Below are 22499 nucleotides of genomic sequence, written 5' to 3'. Positions count from 1 at the left end.
TGCCTCCTTACCACCGTGCATCCATTGTAGAGGTTATGCTGATCCTTGTGAGCATGCGCACAGAAGTCCATACACGCGGTCACCCCAGAGAACGGCCTTCCTTCTTTCAGACCGAGCCGGCAGTCTATTGCGATATCCTCGTTTGTAACCTAGCCCAAGGGAAATGAGACGGCTCCTGTTACTCCGCTGCCACATGGAAGCCTGCCCGTATCGGAGGTACCCATTACTGAGCAAAGCCACCTCAGTAACGGGCTGGAGTCAGGGGCCTGGGAAGAGACTTGTGACACTCCAGACAACTGCTGGAGCCTCCATTGGCACTAGCAACCCACAGGCTGAGAGCTGCTGATGTAGGCCTCAGCCCAGCAAAACACTTAGGGGCCCAATTCGCAGCTAGACTGAGACCCTTTCACACTGGTCTGGCTGTACTCGAACAGGATTAGCTGTCATCTAAACCCATTTTGGGTACATCTACGCTGCACACTGAGCCTACGCGCTGATTCAGGTTTGAGCCCAAGCCCTCCTTCCGTCCACACACAAATCAGCCTGATTCGGCCAGCAGGCGCTCAGGACCCTGCCAGGGAGGTGGGTCAGAGCCCGAATCCCGCCAAGACTCAGGTCCAAGCCCTGTCGTTCTGCGGTGTGGACGCAGCTTCAGCCACAGCAGGAGTCAGAAGGGCTGAATGGCCCAGTATGGACAGGCTAGCACAGCTGTGCACAGCAAACCCAGGGTTACAATGCAGTGTGGATGCTCCAGCGCAGGCGTGGAAACGCCAAGTCCACAAGCGGGTCCCACAGACCTGGGTTTTCAATGCAGTGTAGACAGACCCTGTAAGGCCAGAGCGATGCAAAGAAGCTTTAGTGTGAATGAGAATTAGACCGTAAGCATGTGTGCATTTTTAAGTAGGTGAATGCTTAAGGGCTTTGCTGGATCAGGGCCTTCTATTATCACAGAAAAGCCCATTGAGAGAAATGTGGGACCCTGGTACATCAGGTTTGTTGGGGCCCCACCTCTGCCGATTTCAATTTATTTACACAGACATTACAGCTGTTTTGGGGGCTCCCTGAGCTTAGGGCTCTGGTACAATTGTCCCCCCCATTCCCCGGCTGTCTACAGCCTTGATTACAGATCCAAATCTTTCTGGGGAGCGATGCACTGAACACACACTGTATTTTATTTGAAATAAAACACACAAAGGGCTCAGTCGTGACTGACTCCAGATCGGCTGTGCGAGGGGCGGTGGAGGGTAGGCAGGGATCACATGGCTGGCCGTGTCCCAGATGCCAGACTCTGATCTCAGTGCCACCAGCATAAATCCAAAGCCAGAGGGGTGAGCCTGCTCCTGTCTGGACATAACCCCTGCCCTGGGCATCTCTCCAGTCATCACCCCCAGCAACAACCCTCCTCTTCTCTGCCTTAGAGCCTCAGCAGAGCCCAGACTATATATGCTTCCTCAGCCTTGTTGTGGACACCCACTCTGGGGTGCGTTTTTCTCCAAGCTGCTGCCAAACGTCCTCCTTGGAAACAGAACGTGTGTCGCTTGTGATCCGAGCATCCTGCTTCCTGGCTTCTGACACTAAAAACCCTCAGCCTGCGCCAGTCCTGATGGGGCTGGGTGGTGCTGTCACGGGGGCAGAGCGCAATCTAAGCGCACCCTGAAGGCATTTAAAGCGTGACCATCTGGCCAGATGCTGTCACTTTATACTCAGGGGGTGGCCTTTGGCCTGCCAGGTGCTGAGCTCCTTGAGTGCCCACTGATTTCAACGGAGGAGGGGGATGCACAGCACCTTGCAGGACTGACCCTTTCTTCCACACTGGCATAATAAAACCCCACCACCCGGGGTGCCCTTTTTGGCAGCCTAAGGACTGAACGGACGACGGAGACTGCTAGAGATGAGGGGGTCTCCCCCAGGGGAAGCCCACTCTGTGGAAAAACAGAGGCGTTTGGGGCTGTCAGCCTAGCACCTTCTGCCAGCACTAGAGTCCCTTCAGCTAATCAAGGAAAGAAGCAAATATCAAGCAGCCCTGAAGGCTTCACTCTGCTGGCACGTCACCCACTCAGCATTACAGGGCTGTGTCTTGGCAATATGTCACCAGGATGCCCCTCTGGGCTGTATCACCAGGGACATGCGCCCACATTTCCAACCACAACCTCCTTGGGTTTGCATCAGGCAAAATTAGCTCTGCGCTGCTAGAGAATTGCTGGGGGAAATGCAAATGCCCAGTGCTGTGTCAGTCAATGACAGGACAGCTGCTTGACCCCCCCCCCCACACCTCCTAGAGTTAGCTCCAGCTGGGACTGTGGCCATCTCAGGGCAGTTGTGCTGGTGGGATCTTCATCCAAGCAGACACCGAGTAGCCCTAAACTAAGGGTCTGTAATGCTAATACCAGAGGGGGGAGGAAGAACAGTTTTCTTTGGTACCTGATTTTGATAGGCCTGCGGCGCAAGCCTCCTATAAAGTGGAGCGACTTCAGTAGCCAAGTCCTGGAAGCTGTTTCTGAGCACTTCTTCCTGCAAAAGGGAATAAAGAGAGAGCGTTTATTCTCCAGCGTCTCATCCAGATCACGGTCTGGGTGGGGCCAGGTGCGTTCGCCTCAGCCCAAGGGGGAGATGGCTCGCGAGAGGAAAATTCATGAGTGAGCTACACAGGCCGCAGGTCTTTAGGCCGGAAGGGACCATTGTGCTCACCTAATCTGGTCTCCTGCCTAGCCCAGGCCAGAGAATCTCACCCAGGGATTCCCAGCACTTGTGGCTGAGCTAGAACGTCCCTTACAGAAAGTGACACCCAACAGACTCCACGTGACGGGGAATCCACCACGTCTCTTGGGGTCTGTCCCACTGGCCCATTCCCTTCACTGTCAAAAATACGCATCTATATTTAGTTTGAATTTTGCTGACTTCAGCTTCCAGCTACTAGATCTTGTTCTGCCTTTGCTTCCTAGATTAAAGAGACCCTCGAGCCTCAGATAACTTCTCCCTGCGTCGGTAACTATATGGCCTGGTTTGGGTCATCCCAACTGAGTGGCTGTGGAAGCTTTATACCACGTTGCATCACCCCGTACTCTGGAGATCCCCAGGGTGAACTCCTGGCTCCATGGACGACAATGAGAATTTTGCCATTGATTTCACTGGGGCCAGGATTTCACCCTATGTGTTTAACAGAAAGGCTATTTCAGAAATGCTTTACTGGGACGACTTTTTCTATCCTTTCACCTGTAAAGCCAGGATCTACTGATAAAGAGCTTCCCCTCCAGCACCTTTCCCTAGCACTACCTTCCCTGCTTGAGTTAACGGAGGCAGGCAGAGGGGGCTCACTGACCTCTTTGGGATTGTCCCCCACCAGTCGGAACTTTCGGGGAGTTTTGCTTCGGGCGTACTTGCATCCATTGAAATACATGCTCCAGGAGCAGCCGAAGGAAAAAGAAGCACCGCAGGTGTTGGGGTCCTTGCCCTGACATGCACAGGTCCGGCTGCAAGAGAAAAGCAAGGAGGAATTTCACTCACTGGGGATGCCAGCTCTGTTCCAGCCAACGGAGCGTCCAGTGGACGCTGCAGCGGGAATTCCGGGAGGTAGAACGCATTGACCCCAGTTGGAATCTGGCTCTGGGCGAGGCAGCGCCCAGGTGAGTTTTTACGACATGCAACACACAACAATCTGTAACAGGGCGAGCCCACGAGCTGGGAGCCCCTCATTAGTTTCCCTTTGCACAGGGGGCTGATGCAGCCGTTTCCTTGCAGGAGTTTGCAGCTCCTAAATTCCAGCCTCAGAAAGCTCGAAGTCAAACGTAGCCTATGTCTCCGCTGCGGCGGGCTGGTGGGATTCCCAGCGGATGTACACGAGCCAGCATGCTAAAAAGCTAGCCACCTGAGCACACACCTAGGATCTCGGCCGGGCTTGTGCTCAGGTGGCTAGTCCAAGCCGCTCTCTTTTTAGCTGTGCTGCTCTTTTTAGCACACTAGCTCCATCAAAGCTCGCGCATGCATGTCTACCCAAGCTAGGAATGATATCTCCCAGCTGCAGGGCAGACATCGCCTCGGCCAAAACAGATTTGGGCTCAAAACTCCCCTTGGTTTCCATCCAAAAATCCATGTACCCAGCATTACATTATGGAACCTATGCAGGTTGTCGCTAGCACTGGGACTCTGGCAGAAAGACAGCGCCATGAGACCTGTAATGTCCACAAGCCACCAGGGCTTCGGTTTGATGCGCCGCCCAGAAAGACGGCCCCTCTGGCCCCAGCGGTCCCACCAACAGCAGCGCCGTGCTGACTCTGAACGTCACCTACCCCAAAGAGCCCCGGGAAGACCTCCCATGCAAACATGGACCAAGGCCCCTGTTTAGCAGGGGAAATCACAGCGCCCGGGCTGCGGCGCAAACGGAACTTACTCGTCGTTCAGGCCGCATCTGCGGCTGGTAGGGTTTCCGTATTTAGTGAGCGTGTCAGTGAGCTCCTGGTACAGCGTGTCACCCAGGGTGCGAGGGATGCCCTCCCAGGCCAGGATTAAAATGATGATGACAGCATTCTGGCAGTGGTGACCGGCTCGGTGCCGCACCAAACACAGCAGCTTCTCCTCTTGGTTGTGCCTCCTGATCACCTGGAAAGCAGCCGTGCACAGTTAGTGGTGAAAGGCAAGGGTGGAGACAGGAAGCTCTGTCCCCAGAAAATATCTGGAGCCAGCCGCCCTCAGATGCATGTTTTCCTTCTCGCTTTCGCCAGGAATGGCTGTGAGGAGCTTGCAGGCCCTTCTAATCGGGGACCGGCAATGGGATATTCAACCCCTAGATCTGCTTGGTAGTGACCAATAGTCACTACTATTATTATGAACAGCTGTGCTACTGGAGTGCCTGGAGATCCCACCAAGAGCAGGTTGCATCGCGCTAGGTGCTGTAAAGACTTCTAGTAAGAGACAGTCCCAGCTCCAAACAGCTTACAGTCTAAACAGATAAGACACAGGGTGGGAAGAGAAAGAAAAGCACAGGGAGGTGCAATGACTAGCAATGGGCAATGCTGGGAATAGAACCTGTCCTACTGGGGCATGCTGCATCTCAGTGGTCAGATGTCTAGGCAAAATAAGTTGGCAATCTCGGGACTAAATGGGCCATGCAACCTGAACCCCCCTCCCTCAGGGGTCCCTTCAGTGCTGAGACACACCAAGGGGACTGTCACACGGTGGAGGTTGTACAGACACTGCTTGTGCTAGTAACACTTGGTGGGTAAATGGAACTAGATTCTCTGGGATTCTCAATCCAGCCCCTTCCACCAGAACGTTATCCACTGGAAGGGAGAGATTTTCAAGAGCCCTGTGGGATTCAGGAGCACAAGTCCCACCGCTGTTCTCCTAAATTCCTTACATGTTTTTAAAATATTGCCCTATAAGCAGGTGGCCAGGGATTCTCAAAAGTCAACCTGGCCACCCACTTTAAAGGGGCCTGGTTTTCAGAATGGGAGGTGTTCAACACTTTCTGAAAGTCACAGCCCGTTATGATGTCTCGAACTCATGAGTCACTTTTGGAAGCCCTGCATAGATCTCCGGAAATATTAAGGGGCCAGATCTTGAAGACTTTAGTTTTCACTCAGATTTTGGGCTGGGCAGGAAATGGTTTTCCCAACCCATGAGATGTTTCAACATTGCAAAATTTATTCCTGCCTCAAATCCAGAGAAAAATCAAAATGTCAAAAAAATTCTGCAAACCAAAAATCTGAAAAAAAAAATTGGTTTTGAGTCAATGGAAATGTTTGGTTTCCATTTCACCCTTTTTCCCTTAAAAAAACAACAACCTTTTTTAGTATAAATTTACTTGGAAATGAAAAGTCATTTAGGCTTGAAAAACTTAAATTTTCTGGTTTGACAACTTTGAAACTATTTTTTTAAACCACCAATTTTTCGCACTGGGTGTTTCATTGAACCCAATGCTTAGAGGCCTGCAAATCTGCAGCTATCCACTTTATCCCCGTGGATATCTGCGGACCATGTTTGCGGATGGACGGATCCAAATTTTATATCTGAAGCCCTGCAAATCTGCAGATATCCACGGACCATGTTGGCAGATTGGAGGTGGATCCAAATTTTGTATCCATGCAGGGCTCTACCAATACAAACAGTTCAGGTTTCAGCAAATCGGCTTTTTTTTGGTGAAAAACATTTTGTGGAAGAAATCCCACGCAGCTCTACTCAGGCCACTACCTGGGCAAAGCTCCCACTGAGGGATTAACGGACTAACGGCTTCAGGATTTGGCCCCATACGCATGAGAAAAGTGTGTATTCGTCCCTATTAACCAAATCCTGGAATCCCTTATTTGGGCAAAATCCCCACTGATTTCAATGAGTGCCACTGGAATCGCAGTGTCATGATTTGGCCAATCACAGCAGCTTCATACCAGATCTGTGAGCTAAAGCACTGGAGCCAGGCAGACGTTCTAACATCAGCGTGGGTTGAAATGATCTCTCAGACGCCTGGGTCATGTGCCTATCACCTACCCCCACTCAGTGTGGTGCGGTGTCCCTCTCTAGTGGTGGCTGGGCCACATACAGAGGTTGCTGAGCCTGCTACACTATCAGCCAACAGATGTGGGTCATTTAGCTCAGACCCTAAAAGCACATGGTCCCAGGTTTGATGCCGATGGCCCTCCCTGGGGCTTGGGAATTAGACGCAGACTTTGCGAACTTTTCCCATGGCTACTGACATAGGCTTCATCTGCACCGATGCAAGCAGCCTTGATAGCCCTAGCGTAGACAGGCCCCCAGCCTTTTGAGCCTTAAGAGTGAAATCTGGCCACAATGAAATCGACGGCAAAGCTCCCACTGACCCCTGTGAGCCAGGATTTCACCCTATGTCTATGAGACCTGCTCTGAGCAGGGCGTTTACAGCTGCAGAGCTGAGCGGGGGTTAGCAACGGTGGGAAATTCTGCAAAATTTCCCTAACGTAGACAAGGTTCGACTGACCTACTCAGCCACTGTCTTTCACTTCCATATCGGCTAGTCCATTACACACGCTGCTACTCTCACATCCTGGCGCTCACTCGCTCATTCGCCTCCCGCTGCTGAGACACCGGGGAATTCCTCACACTGGCTGCTTTTCACACCCACCCGGCTGCTTCTCTAAACCACATCCCCCAGCGTCGCCACGAGCCACCAGGCCTCCTGCACGTCTGACCTCCAAAGGCAGCATCTACACCTGGCTGGGGGAACCATCCAGCACTGACTTAGATTACTTCCTACTGGTACACCGACACTGCTTCTTGGAGCAGCTAGGTTCTCCATGCAGATCTCTCAGCCAAGTACTGGCCCTGTTTAGCATGGGGGATCTGAGAGCATCACAGGAAAGGAAACACACTTGCCATTCAGCCTGTATCTGCATCTGGGGGGGTTTCCATGTTTTATGAAAGCATCAGTGTCGCCTCCCCCTCTCCCTCCAATGTCTGGGGATGTTTGAATCCATGTCATCTCAACCACACACACGCACACAAACACTCCGATGTTTCTGCACAGAAATACAAGAACCTCAGGATAGAAATTATCTTTTTCTGTCCCCTAGCACCGGCAAAAAATGGGTTTAAAAATGCATCTGACGTGCTCTAAAAGAAATCAACGAGCCGGCCACCAGGACATGGGTAACGTTCAAACTTGACTTCCTTTTCCCACCCCAGAAGAACATTAATTCCCACCCTGACATCAGGATGCAGATGCCCCCTGATAGATGCGCAGCACCCCCACCCTGACATCGGGATGCAGCTGCCCCCTCACAGCTGGACAGCACCCCCACCCTGACATCGGGGTGCAGCTGCCCCCTCACGGCTGGACAGCACCCCCACCCTGACATCGGGGTACATCCCTCTGACCGTGATAGAACTGCACCTTCCCTGCTTTAAAACACAATGGAAAGGGTTTCTGTCAGCCAGCAGCACTGCCCCAGCTCCCCTCCCTCTGTGAACCAGCAACAGAGTTGGCTCTAGCCTGGCCTGTAACGTAGGAGTCAGACTTTGTCCCTCGATCTCAAGTCCTTCATGTTTCCCCACAACAGCCAGCAGCACAGAGCAACGCTGAGAAACATAACTAGGCTGGCAGCTGGCTTCCACCCTCCAGGGCACTGCGCTGTTTGGTCCCTGTTGGGCCAGCGTTATCTCCTCCCATATGCTCCCCAGTGGCCACTCTTATCAGCCGCTCTCGAGCATCTCTGCCCAGCTCAGAGACAAACCCTGTCCCGGTGATCACACTCAGCCCTTCCAGCAACGCGACCTTCACTGGACACCTGTTCTCAGCTCAATCCCTCCTGATGCAGTGCGAGAGACAATCCCATGGTGGGCTCTTAGCAGGTCCTAGGCAGCTCGACTTCCTGATAACCCAGAGATACCAGCTCCAAGCTTGAGCCATTAGAAACTTGATGGGCCAATTCTGGGCTCTCCAGTTGCTTTCAAGGGAGTTGCGCCTGATTTATGCTCATGTCATTGAGAAAAGAATCCAGAATTCCTCTACATATGAGGCAGATTCTGATCTCAGTTACAGCGATGTAACTCCATTGCCTTCAGCAAATTTACACCGGTGCCAATGAGATCTGAATCTGGTCCAGTGTTCTTTAAAATAACACACGGTTAAAATGATTTCCATAACTTCTGCCACAGTCTGGGTCTTTTCTGCTCCCTCCTTCTACACATCGGGTCCCTCCCCCACTTCTGTACTCCCCTGGTCTTTCTTCAGTCCCCGGGGCTGAGCAGTGTTTAGGATGGAAATGCCCAAGACCCTGTTAAATGCAGCGGGAATCCCCAGAGAAGTCTGGGCCAGGTGGTGAATTCCACAGTCCAGGTTCACCTCCAGCTACAGGTCTCCTACGGTGACCAGATAGCAAATGTGAAAAATTGGGACAGGGGGTGGGGGGTAATAGGTGCCTATATGAGAAAAAGACCCAAAAATCGGGACTGTCCCTATAAAATCGGGACATCTGGTCACCCTAAGGTCTCCATGTGCGATATTCAGTACAACACAGCACATGGACATTAACCAAATACAAGCTGGTGGTTTGGAACATACTGGTCAGGTTCTCCTCTCAGCTGACAGAGTTAAAGTCAATTCATTCATTTGATCCCCTCTCTGAAACCAACTGAGGGCAGGGCTACACAGCCAGAGAAGCGCACACACTCCCCTACCTGAATCCAGCTAACGAAGGTAACTGCAGCAGTGTAAACAGGACAGCATGAACTTCAGAGCGTGCCAGGTTCTCTAGTCCAGACTGTGTTGTTTACACTACTGTTGAGACCCAAGCTAGCTGCATTCACGCTAGCCCAGGTAGGGTATCCCACCATGCGCAGCTTTTGCTGGGTTGCTACATCGTAAAATTGGCCCACTGGACTTCACGGTACCAGCCTTCCTCGCCCTGAGCACCCCAGGATCTGCTGCGGGAGCAGCCACCACTCAGCAGGACAGAACTAGGTCCCTCCAGCACGGCTCAGTATCACCCAGCTAAAAATGTTGAGCACCAAAAACAGAGACCAAAAAAGGAAAGACAGGACCCATCGCTCTCATGGAACAAAGAACTCTCCCCAGCCAAGCCCTCCTGCTGCTCAAAGCCTCTGTTAGCCTGCTGATGGCCCATCTGAGAGTGGAACAGTTCACTGACTAGTGAGACCAGGCGCTGGGGGTAGGGTTGGTTTCCCCTCACCTCCCCATTTAGAGTTTTTACCATTTCAAAAGTGGCCGCTGGAAAGCGCAGAAGGTCCAATCTGTAGCCAGCTGGCTGCCATGCTCCTTGCAGAGAGAGGGCCCAGGTGGGGAAAGGAACAGGATAGTGATTAAAGGGAGAAATGGGGAGAGGAGAGACAGGGAGCGTCAGTGTAAAGAGAGGAGAGAGAAGAGATGCCCACATACCATGGTGATGAGCAGGGCACGAATAACTAGATAAACTATCGCAGATTAGATTATTACTTGTATCAGTCTCACCTGGAGGCTCCACCTAACCTGTACATATACATAGTGCGAGACAGGCGCTATGGCAAAGAATTTACAAGCTAAACAGACAAGACACACAAAAGGAGCACTGTCATCCCCACGTTAAAGACAGCGCCTGGAGGCACAGAGAGATACGTGACTTTCATAGATTTTAAGGCCAGAATGGAACAATTTGCCCATCTAGTCTGACCTTCTCCATAACACCGGCCACAGGATTTCATCCAGCGGTTCTTGAATCAAGACTATTATTTGTGGTCTAACTGGAGGGTAGTTTTCCAAAAGACTTGCCCCAGGTCACATAGCGAAGAAATTGAGCCTAGATTGGTTGAGTGCCAGTCCAGCGTTTTAATCATCCTCTTCCCCATAATTAGATTACGAAAGCAGATCAAACAGATTAGAGTAGATCCGACAGACTAGCTCAAATTAGAGAGCTGTTTTAGATCAAACAGATTAGATTGCACAGATTAGATGCAGATCAGATTAGCACAAACAGATTAGATCACCTCAGATAGATTAGATCCAATCGATTAGATTAGATGGCTAGATTAAGCCAATGAAATAAAATTAGATGGATTTGAGTTAAGAAAAGAGAGAGCTCTCTAACATTTCTGAACACAAGACCAATGAAAATATCCCACCTGGTGATGGAATGTGTGAATGTTCTATTCTCTGCATCTAGCCCTCCATCTATTCATTCTATGCCCATCCCCACAGCCTCCGAGCACCTGTACCATTACTGTAGATACCCCATTCTCTGATCACCCCATTTCCCCAAAGCGCAAGGTGACTTTGAGATCACACTCAGATGACAGAAGAATTGGGAAATCATTCTTGGTCTGAGTTAGTCATATTAAAAAAAATCTGAAAGCCCACCAAGACGGCTGGCACTTACCCACTTCGCTATCGGGCAGCCCCGGGAGCTTTTGCCTTCCTTCCCTGTATAGATGACCTTTTCGATTCTGATGGCTTTCCCCTTCTCGCCATACCTGGTGGAAAAAGGCATCAAATGAGTGTAGGCAAGAGCAAGGACATGCAATGAAAGAATCAGCGCCCGCTGAGCTGCCAGAATGGATGTGATTTAAAAAACAGACTGTCCCTAAAGGAAATGAGAGAGAAGAACAGTAATTCCTAGCTCCTATATAGAGCTTTTTCAGTCATAGCTCTCAAAGTGTTTTGCAAAGGAGGTCAGTATCATTGGTGCCTTTTTACAGATGGGGAAACTGAGGCACAGAGGTGGGGAAAGTGACTTGCTGGAGCTTACCCAGCAGGCCAGTGGCAGAGCCAGGAATCAAACCCAGGTCTCCTGAATCCCAAGCCCACTGCATCATGAACGCTTCTTTTCACTCGCACGGCCATTTGTGTTTCACACTTTCCTTCTCGCTTCCCTGTGCGGAAACCAGCCCTGCCCACACTGTGGTTCACATGGTGTGACATTCCCCCCTCATGCAGGGTGCTCGCACAGAGGTCTGTGCACCACCTTCACCCTCCAAACAGTGGGAACCAGCTGGTGCACGGGTCTGATTCTAACCCCGGAATTTCACCCGATTCCATGAATGTGACAGCACAGCAGCCCCGCTCTGAGCTACGATTCAGCTCTTCCATGCTGGCCATGCCAATGGGTGCGGGTGGATTTCCCTCAGACTTCTCAGGTGAGGAGGAGATGAGGTAGCTAGCCAGACTCCAAGAGCGGAAGATCGCAGACCTCACGGCTATGTTAATTCCTGGGAGACTTGCTTATGCCGAAGGTATGCAAGGATGCTCTCCCCTCCCACACCCCGTATCCTTGTTTTCCTCTCCCCAGACCTCTAACCCCATTGGACGGGCGTGACTCACCCCACGCATCCCTTCTGCTGTGCATCCAAGTGCCTTCCCCACTACAGCCCGTTCTGGGTCCCAATCGCCTCTCCCTAGCCACCCAGCTGGAAGTCAACCGAGATCTCGTCTGCATTGGGATTTTGAGACATAGCTGCAGCTGTGCAAATCGCGTCTGCACTAGCGATCTGCAGCTGGGCAGCAAGACTAAGGCCTAAGGACACCTGAAATTCTGCCTAGCGTTCACTCCCTCCCCGCCAACGCATACGTTAGTTTGGTAACAGAATCCTTTATCCCAGCAGAGCTGGGTCCCGCCCCTCTCATTCTCGGGAGCTACGCTTCCGGTATGTCTACACTCAGACCTCGGGGGAGGCTGGGAATCGCACGCCTCCCTCCAAGCGTGGACGTACCCTGAGACACACTGAGCACCTGGGGTATCTCAAGGAGTGGGTCCACTTTATCGCAGCCAGGGAAAGGAAGTAATTTTGAGTCCCCCCCCCCAACTCCTGCCCTTACACTCCTCTTGCAGGATCAGGCCCTAATTTCTGATCCTGCCTTCACATCGGTCCTACACAGGTGTTATCCCATTGGCTGCCGATCAGTGGGACTGAGCACGGAATCACGCCCAGCGAGTTCAACAACGTTCCTTCCGATGTACACCAGGGGAGCGCCCCTTTGTCTCCTCATTCCTTCCCCTCTGGCACGCAGACCAGAGTGCTCTGTCAGGCGCTCTCAGCCAACTGATCGCGGCAACCTGGGGTTTTCGCTGGAGCTAATCAGCACAGATTAATCTTCCCACTTGCCTCCTTCCTGGAAGCACTAATTAACGACGCCAGCTCCCCCCTCCGCCCCCCGAAGCCAGCACTATCCATCACCCCCGGGGGAAGAGAGCCGGCCCACACGGCCCTGCCGAGTTTTGCTAGCGAGACACTTTTAAACAAGGATTCCCATGCCCCGGCTGATGTTCATGGGTGAACGCACCCACACAGCCATTGTGGCCGGGCTGCTTCACGCCAGCAGAACTGCCAGGCGCTTCAGAGACTTTGCAGATGTTGGGAACCGGCAGTAGGAGGGGAGCAGGACGGGGACACAAAAAGACAGGCTGGGTGCATTCTGATGCAAAAACCAGAGCCGAAGCGACTGCACTTTGGTCACACTTTACGTGGAGGGGATGGGGACATTTGTAAACAGTGGATACGGGGTTAATTTGTGTCCGATGGGGGTTTTAATACATGGGCGATCAATTGCAAAATTGTGGCACTATTTGCAAACCATCGCTCTAATTACTCCGCCTGTATGCTAGACCCTTTCCCCTTAACCCTTTATCTGCCTTATCTCTTTAGATTGTAGGGACTGTCTCTTATTATGTGTATGTGCAGCACCTAACACAACGGGGCCCCATTCTTGGTCGGTCCCTAGGCACTACAATAATGACATAAAATAGGTCAATAGATTGCTTTACAACCATAGCTTAGAACTATCAATAATGTGCGCATAACAGTCTGCAACACACAGTGCTCCTGGGGAAGATTTTCAAATGGCAGTCCGATGCCTAGATCCCACTGAACGTCATTAGCCTGTGGAACTCATTGCCATTAGAAGTCACTGAGGCTCAGCACTGAGCAAGAGTCAAAAAGGAATTGGGCATTTATATGAATATTCAGAGTTATCATATTAATGCCAGCAAAAGTGTTGGAAGGGATATGAACCTTTATGCTTCAATGCTTGAGCCAATCTAACTGTTCGGGGTCAGGATGAGACCAATTGTGAAGGGCAGATGATCCCATACCTGCTACTTCAGGGTTCTCACATCTTCTGAAGCGTATGGTGCTGGCCACCATCTGAGACAGGACACTGGGATGGACTGAATTCGGGTCAGACGCAGCCTGGCAGTTCCTATGAATTCCCAGGCAATGCCAGCCAACTCCACTGAGAAGGGCTTTGCAGCTCCCACTGTAGACAAATGGGATTTCAGCTCGACGTAAAATTGCTACTCATCTAGATGAGATATTGCCACGAAGTGGGCAGTGGGTATGCACACCACTGCCCTCTATGGGAAAGAATCAAAACTGCTTATCCGCGTGGCTTAGACCCCATACTGCTTTAGACCAAGCAGCAGCGGTTCATCTTCTGGAACAGGAGGACCTGAGTTTTGTCCCCATCGCATAGCAACGGCTGTGAAATCCTAGACACCCAAGTTTACAAGGACACTTTGTGCACAAAGCTCCATCTCATGCATGAGCATAACTGGAAAGCCAGAGCAAACTGCAGCACGTCTCTGCTGCACAGAAGCATATTATGATTTATAGTGTGGTGATTGCCCCTAGAAGCCCCAGCCACGGCCCAGGCCCTCATTGTGCCAGGCGCTGTACAGACACAGAACAAAAGGACAGTCCCTGCCCCCAAAGAGCTGACAACCTGCCCTGCTCTTCATCTCATGATCTCAGAGTGTTGTATCAACGCCCCCTCCTGCCTGGCAAGCACTGCCCTCCCCATGACAGTCTATGGGCACTTCCACTAAGAGCCAACAAATAAGCTAATCTAATGGCAGGCCATTCCCTTGTCGCTGATTGACCCACCTAGTTATTCCGTTCTCAGCTGAAAGCCTCCAGAAGCAAACGGCACCAGCAAGAGAAGATGGAGCCGAAACACAGACATCTCATCGGCCCTGCAGAATTCTCCACTGCTCGGCTCCCAAGCTCAGATGTTCCTGATCTACAGGGTGGATGGGAACTTCCTGGACTGGATTTCACCTCCCTCACCCACGGGGAACACGGATAGCGACAGGGAAGATTTGAGCAGCAGCGGCTAGTGAGTACATCTCATTAACCTGCTCTACACCCATCCATTTACCTCTGACCGACCGGAGAGAGACGCGATCCAGATAACACACTTCAAAAGGGACTAGGGGGAGCGTAAAGGCAAGCCTCAGCATCCCACTTTCCTAATAACTACCTGCTTCACCACCGCAAAGCGAATCCAGAGCTCGCCCTGGCATGTGGGGAATGGTGGCCAGGAGGCTGATGAGAAAACTGAAGCCGCTGTTGTAGGAACTGCAGGTGAGACTAAGCAGGAGAACGCATCATCACCACCACTTGTGGTAGGTCACTATCCAGGGCTTTAAACACAGGTGAGCACCCATGGGCTGGCAGATCCTGGCCTGTGCAGTCACCCTCTCTGACAGCCAGCTGAGAACGGGAGGCAATTTCCAACATGAGCTTTCCATCCCCCTGACCCCCATCGACGCTCATGACTGTAACGGCCGGGGCGCAGGCAGTGATGTCCGCTGGGCCGGGGTCGAAGGCAGGAATCGGGACCAAAACGGGGTGAAGGATGAGGTCAGTAGCAGTAGCAAGCCAGAGCCTGCTTTGTTGCTCAGACGGCTCCCTAGGGCAGCTTCCTGCTTTAAATAGTTGGTGCTGACCAATCAGGCGGCTGCAGGGTTCTGTCTCTCTAGCTTCTTTGGGCGGTACTTCCTGCAGTGCCTACCCCACCAGTAATCGTTGGCTGCTGTTTCACCTGGCTCCCCAGTGGTGAGGTGGAGGCATCGGTCACCTAGGACCCTGCAACCCCGGGTCCTAAACCTGCCTTACAATGACCTGCCTGCTCCAGCAATGGAAACCGGGGCATATGACAGCCCAAAACTTGCTGCTGCACATCTTAGGAGGGATCTTCTGAAGCGCTCAGCGTTGTTCCCGCTGACGTCAATGGGAGCTTTATCGTTGATTTCAGCGGAAGCAGAGTGAGGACCAACGCTGGGTGCTTTGGAGAAAACCTAGCCCTAGTGTCGGGGAGGACAGAACCTGTCCACTCCCGTCCTTGAATTAAATCCAGCCCATTTAGTGAAGGGAGCTTAGACACCCTTATGCACACTGGGATTCCTGGTGGGAGTTTTTCAAGGAACAGCTCCACCAAAGCTCTATGGTGCCCAATGGACGAGCTTGTGCTCAGCTGAACTGGCGAATAGCCACTGGTGCCAGTGCAGTGCTTCCAGATCTACCCCGACCGAGTGCACAGCCTGACTCGGCACGTGCAGTTCTGATGCTGAAGTCATTCCCAAGCTGCAAATGCTGTATCCTCTGACCTAGAAGCACAGACAGGTGTAATAACACAATAAAACTCCACATTATTGCTGTGAAAAGACTATCTGCTGAAACGGTGCGGGTGAATTTCTATTGCCCTGAGCTGCAAAGCTTCCAGAATCCACAGGGGGCGCTCACTGCACAGGCTGATGGGCAGGAAATTTAATTCCCACAAGCCCAGACTGAGAACATGAAACAACAAAACCTGTTGATTTCACTTTTTAAAATCATTTGCACTTGCATCCCCCCCCTTCTATTCAAGGACCTCAATTCACTTCACAAAGATTACCTAACTTCAGCCTCACAACCCCCTCTGGGAGGCGGGCAAGATGGGGAAACTGAGGCACAGAGTGATTTAATACGTGGCTTGCTTGAAGATGACACAGTTGGTGGCAGAGGCAAGACTCCAAGCCAATGAGGATTTATGCCTCATTAGGGGCCCGATCCTGCCAAGCACTACTGACTTGCATGGGAGTTGAGGTCAGTCAACACCTCTCAGGGGTGTTCGGTACCTTTCTGGATCAGGACCAGTCAATGTCTGTTGGCTCTGAGGGCGTTCATGTGGCGTCAGTAATTACCCCCTGCCCCGGAGGGGGTTGTGGGTTCCTTTCAATGGCTCGCCTGTTCCCCCGTGACTCACCATGCCTCCAGGGTCGGTGACGTAATGCCATCAACCCTGGTGATGCTGTGTTTCTGGCTGATTTAGCGCCATGACTCAATCCCCGGGGTGTAACCCAGTTAATCTGGGCCCCACCTGCCTGCGTGGTACTTTGCCGCTTCCCCTCCCCCTCAGGCATATTCCTGCGCGCTGCACAATGGAGAACAAGCAGATCTGACACCAGCCCATTCATCACATAGGGGGCAGGCCTGGAGCAGGATTCTGGGCTTTGCCACAGCCAGGCTGAGATGGGCCCGGTTTGTTTAGGCTGGGAGGGTGGGGCGGTATTTTGGCCCCTAGAATAGTCCAGAATCCAGGGGGAGCAAAGCTGGTGCAAAGCCCATTCCCTCCCCCGGCTAGTACCATCCCCGTCTCCAACCCCAGGGTGAAGTCCTGGCCACGGTGACGTCCGTAGGAGTTTGGCCTGCAATGGGGCGAGGATTTTACTCGGCGTTCCCAGACCTGAAGGGCTGGAGGGCTCGATTAGATTAGCCTGGGATTAGCAAACCAACCCTTCCCTGCCAAGTCCAAACATCCCAGCCCCTCGGTGGGACACGGGGCAGAGGGGCAAGGGAGCGTACGTGCTCCCCAAGCAGCTGCCAGCAGCCCCTCCATGGCAGGTGTGTACAGTGGCTGAGGGTTTCCTCTAGTGATTTTCGGTGCCCAACCTGAGGGCTTGTTGCTGAGCCCAGGGCCCCAAGTCACGGCAAGTTGGGCTCTCAGAAATCAAGGCAGCGCCACCTGCTTTTGATTTTCCTGACCAGGGGGACAAGTAGGGGGATGAGCAGCATGATGCTCAGTGCAGGCAGGTGGAGAGCTAGACATCTTAGCCAGGGGACTAAGCCCACAAAACCAGGATCCTGGTGCACAGCTGGGCAGAGATCAACGGGGTTTAGCCCCCATTGACTGTCCGGCTGCACAGCCGCCTTGCAATCTGCAAGCTGCTCCCTCCCAACTCCCCACATTCCTGCTGCTGAGACGCGACAATGCCCTGGAACCGCGCTGGCTCAGGCAATATGCGTCCGTCCTCCTCAGTCCCTTCCGCTCTTTTCAACCTGCCAAGGGGAGGACGTAGGCCTGGAAACAACTCAGCTGCACAAATACGTCCGGGGTGTCATAACCAAGGCAGGAGATGGTAGAACTGGGTGGCAGGACCCTGCACTATGGGATGAAATTGAGCAAAGGGAAAAATGTTTCCTAACAGCAAGATCTATTAACGGTAGGACCTAACATAGCCCGACTCAGACAAATTTACACCTAACTAGCAGCGAGCGGGCTCTGGCTACCAGTGAGATTGTACAGTCTCCCAAGAGGAAGGGGCGGGAGCCCTGTTGCTTGAGACAAAAAACAACCACCACCAAAAATCCTGGACTACACTGGAGAGCGAGCTGTAGGAAAGAATCCTGCCCTGGCAGAGCGACAGGCTGGGTGACCCCACTGGTCTTTTCTATTGCCAATTTCACCGTCTTGACCGCAGTCATAAGGAATAGTAACCGTGAAAGGTTTTGACTTGCTCTTGGCCGGTTGCTTAGTTTGGCAGCTGTTGAACTGTCTGTGGGAGGCAAATGATACGTCTCGTCATGCGATACTCATTGGCGTACCATGCAGATATGCACCCGGGCAGCGCACGACTCGCCAGTGGACCTGCCAGCCCTGGCTGTGGGAAGCAAAGCAAACCGGTTGGCCAACCCAAGCCCGAAGAGACTCCCTGCAGCAAATTGGACTAACCAGTGTGGTTTCCCACAGGCATCTAGTTCCCACCATGGCTTTCCCTTGACCACCTTAGCCCGTGTTTAAGGCAGGGTGCCGTGCCTTCCCTAGACCTTTCCGGAGTGTTAGGCAGAATATGTCAGCTAACACCCTCTACCAACTCTGAATCCTGGTCTAGCCAAGGCCACAGTGATTTAGGGTATGTGCAGTCAGAGGTGCGACCACTGTATGTGCTGTAGGCTGATCTACACTAGAGTTAACGATAGCAGTGAAACCCCCCAGAAGCAGCATCCTTCCCTACCAGGGACCTTGGGTACATACGGGGGTGTCCCCAACCCCCATAGAGCTGGATCAAAGATAGCTCAGGTGTATCCATCAGTGCTGCAACCACGCCTCCCGTTGGCAGTGCAGACAAACCCTTCAGGGACCCGTGAAAGTTGTTTTCACCAGAACCTCTCCCAGGCACTGCTGACAAACCCAGACAACTTTCACTGGAACTCAAGCCGGGACAGCAAAAATCCCACACCCCATCCTGCATCACCACCACGGGATAACGCAACCAGCAGGCAGGTGAATTCAAGCACAAGTAGAACATGTGCGGCGGGGGAAGCGCGGTGGCGGGAGGGTGGCTTTTCGGCTTCCCATTTACGCTGTCCACAAGCATCACGCCAGCTGGAGGGGAAGCGGTGGGCCTGGTGCAGAAGAAGACTCTAGCTGTGCCTGATAAATTGGAGGAATTGTTCGCCCTGGCACAGACACGACTCTGCCCAGATCAGCCTTTAACTGGGGCGACAACACCAGCCTTCCTAGAAGACGCCCGTGGGTTAGATTCCACCTGGGGTGATGTGGCTACAGCCCCTGGCACAGGGGCCTCAGCGGCAGCATGACCAGCAGAGGGCACTGGAAGCATCTGCAATCGCCCCCCTCTTCCCTGGGGGTCCTTTGCAAGGCAGAAAAGTGAGCAGTCCCAGCTGTGGAGGAGGCGAGGTGGGGCGGGGCAGTGAAGGAATGCACTGATTCAGCATAACCCCTCCTCCACAGGGCCCTCTGCACAGGCGGGGGGGATTTTACTCCGCCTGTCTCTCTTGTTGCAAACCATCCAGGACGTACCTCTCTTCCATGAGATCCCTGATAGATGCCACTGTTGGTCCCGATCCCAGGTGGGTGTAGTATGGTCCCTCGTCTTTCTCCACTATTTGTTCTAGGAAAAACAAGGGGAAGGGGGGAAATTACTTCATTTGAACTGGTGCCAACCCCCTCACCCCTCCCCAGAAGCATGCAGATGCTGCAGGCTAACGCAAGTCCTCAGTGAAATCAGGACAGCCCCACGTTCTTCACCGGACGCCCGCCAGCGGCACCTGTGCAGCCTCAGTGCAATTGCCGAGTTTGCAGAGCTGCAGCGAACCAAACTTAGGGCGTGTTCACATGACAGGCGGCACAGTGGCACAGCTATGGAGCAATAGCTATGCCGCCGTTTTCTGTCGCTGCGGGAACTCCACCTTCCCGAGCAGAGGCAGCGACGCTGAGGGACGCATCCTTCCGTCTCCCTAGCTGTGTCTACACTGGCGGGTTATATCGGCGTAGCCACGGCACTCAGGGGGGTGGATTCTGCACAGCCCCGAGTGCCAAAGCTCGGTCGATAGAAATTTTAAGCATAGACCAGGCCTAAGGCTTGTCCGCACTTGAAAGTGAATTCGGATTAGGGCAAGATACAAATTTAAAGGGCAACAGCTGGTCCTGATCTTAACTCCAGGTGTAGACAAGCCCTTAGCCAAGCGTTCGATTGAGGATGCACAATAAGAAATGTCCCTCAGCTCCCTCTCCTGGGACTGCAGGGCTAGCAAGACTTAGAAAGAGCAACGCTTACTACTGCATCTCGGGTGAGCAGACAGAACTCTGGGCGTACGCACAGAGGAAATTATTACTATTATTGCTTAGTTTACAGTAGCACCTACAGGTCCTCACCTAGCTCCAGGCCCCTTTAGGCTAGGCACTGTGCAGACACACAGTGGGACAGCCCCGGTCTCAAAGAGCTTACAATCTACGCACACAAAGGAGGGATTGTTACCCCCAGTTTACAGCTGGGGACTAAAGCACACGAATATTACATCACAGACGGCAGAGCCAGGAATGGAACATGGATCTGCAGAGCACCAGTCTAGTGTATTAACCACAAGGCCATGCTGGTAAGCAACCCGGTGCCTTAGCTGCATAGTCCTTTCCCACATCAGAACTGTCCTTTGAGGGCCAGATTCTGCCACCCTTACTACTCATCAGTAGTGCCTTTCTCGCCTGTGACTTCAGTGGGCTCCTGGCTGAACAAGGTCATAGCTAACATGAGTAAGGGCAGCACAATCCAGCCCTTAGCAAACAGAGGTGTGCCGGCTTTTAACACACAGCCAACGCCTATCAAAACCACCCTCCCTTTTCACTCAGTGACAACAAACGGGTTCTCAACCATTCCTGGCAGGATCGCCTGCAGCACACCTCACGCCCTTTAAATGCAGCCAAGGAGAAAAGCTGCTTCGGCGTGTGTTCCGTTTGCTTGTATTTTGCAATCAACCGCGTGGGGAAGATACATGCAAATCCACCCCTCTTTCCTGAAACTGGACACAACGGGCCTGATCCCCAGCTGGGACAGATCAACAGAGCTCTACTGAAATTGGTACAGCTATGGTAATTCCCATCAGCGGCGAGTCCTGCCCAGTGAATCTCGTGGCGTGTAATGGAACAAGATAACACCCCCGCCCCCCCAGACTCAGGTCCAGCAGAACAGCTTCAGGCATGGCCCAGCATCAAGCAGGTACAGAGCCAGGCAGTCACTGCATCAGGCAAGCATGGCCTGGCACTCATTGCATTCTTAGATAGCCAGCCTCTGGAGGGCAACGACCAACAGGGGTGAGCGATGTGAACACAGCTACGAGCCCTGCACAGGACGCATGAGCTCCTTGCCTGGAGACATCACAGTCAGGTTCCTCCAATCAGCTGGAACAAGACTGTCTGGTGAATGCTGAGAAGCCGGATTATATTGGGAGAAAAGCGACAGGTTTCTAAATCACAGATTAACCAGCTCCCTGGCAGGGGCATATTTTGCTATTTTCTGGCCCACATGGAACATTTTCTCCCTCTCTCTTTTCGCGGCCTCCTGGGATCAAGGTGAAGCTGGAGAGAGATAGGAGCAAAGAACGCAGCTGTGACCCAAAGCCATCTACGTTGCCCAGCTGGGTAAAACGCTGCTATTTCACCTCAAACCCAGGCACTGTAAGGCAAGGGAAAGACCCAACTTAGTTATGCTCTGCACCTGGGAGGTGATTGATTGCCTCTTGGGTCAGAGCACATAGCTGAGAGAGCACAGGCGCGGCAGAGATGAACTAGGGAGAGTCCCTTCCTGTAGCTGGGCTTGGCCATGGCCAGAAAGCAGAACGACAGGAGTAGGGTTAGCTGGGGAGTGGAGAGGAGTCCCAAGCCAGGGTCGATGAAGACCAGGGAATGAGATAGATGCGCAGGAGGGGTGGAAGGCTAGTTTAAATGGCACTTGGATTCCCAGCAGGGAGAAGTCAGGGGGTCAGTACCTTGACAAGGGGGAGGAGTTGAAGTTGAAGTTGAGCTGAGGAGGGGCAAAGGATCCTTTTTTTGTTTAGAGCTGAACCCAGAAGGGGACTGAACTGAGCCATGCACGGAAGACCAAGCAAGGCACTCTGGAGGAGGGACTGGCTGGGGCTGACCATCCGGGCAGAGGAAGTGCCCACCAGAGGGAGTGCAAGAAGCAAAATCCTCTTCAATGCCACGTCCGGGCACGAAGGGCGGCCTAGCGGTAAGGACGTGTGTTTATACCCCTTCCTTTACTCCAGTGTAAGTACGACGTGCCAGAGCCTCCACCACTGCAGATCAGCTCCCCCCATTTACACCAACCGAGCATCTGACCCACTGGCTACAATGAAGTTACTCCTGACTTACACCACCATGAGAGTCATTTATCTGAGTGCAGGCCAGATTCCTTTCTCAGATACACCAGTGTTACACTTGGGAGACTCCACCGACTCCACCAGCACATGGCCAAGAGTAGCAGCTGTGGGAACAGCGAGAGATGGGCAGAAATTGATGACACTGGATGGGAAGAGGGGACCAAACTGAGCAAGAGCCCCAGCTACAGAGGGGAAAAAAGCCACAGATAACCCCTGGCTGGGCACCAGGGAGATGGGAAAGTGAGCAAGAAGGGCAATGGAGGAGAGGAATGAGGAGAAACAATCAGAAGTTCAGGGATGTGGACCCCTGCCCCACGTGGAGCCGGCTA

The 22499-nt window shown here is 52.7% G+C and overlaps 1 protein-coding gene across 1 annotated transcript in view; it reads right to left on the bottom strand.

The window, feature by feature from the left end:
* TET3 (tet methylcytosine dioxygenase 3) overlaps positions 1-22499 on the bottom strand; it is a gene marked incomplete at its 5' end in the record, with an annotated part of 117032 nt that overhangs the window by 5522 nt on the left and 89011 nt on the right. The window contains 6 exons of the mRNA XM_029912728.1: positions 12-149; positions 2422-2511; positions 3320-3470; positions 4388-4596; positions 10836-10929; positions 19316-19406. Of these exons, the coding sequence (XP_029768588.1) occupies positions 12-149; positions 2422-2511; positions 3320-3470; positions 4388-4596; positions 10836-10929; positions 19316-19406 (773 nt within the window). The remainder of the gene's footprint in view (positions 1-11; positions 150-2421; positions 2512-3319; positions 3471-4387; positions 4597-10835; positions 10930-19315; positions 19407-22499) is intronic.

This window comes from Terrapene carolina, unplaced genomic scaffold (genome assembly GCF_002925995.2).
Source record: "Terrapene carolina triunguis isolate 2854851 unplaced genomic scaffold, T_m_triunguis-2.0 Scaffold53, whole genome shotgun sequence".
Classification (NCBI taxonomy): Eukaryota; Metazoa; Chordata; order Testudines; family Emydidae; genus Terrapene; species Terrapene triunguis.
Note: the sequence above shows the minus strand (reverse complement) of the source record. Positions and strands in the feature narration are given on the sequence as shown.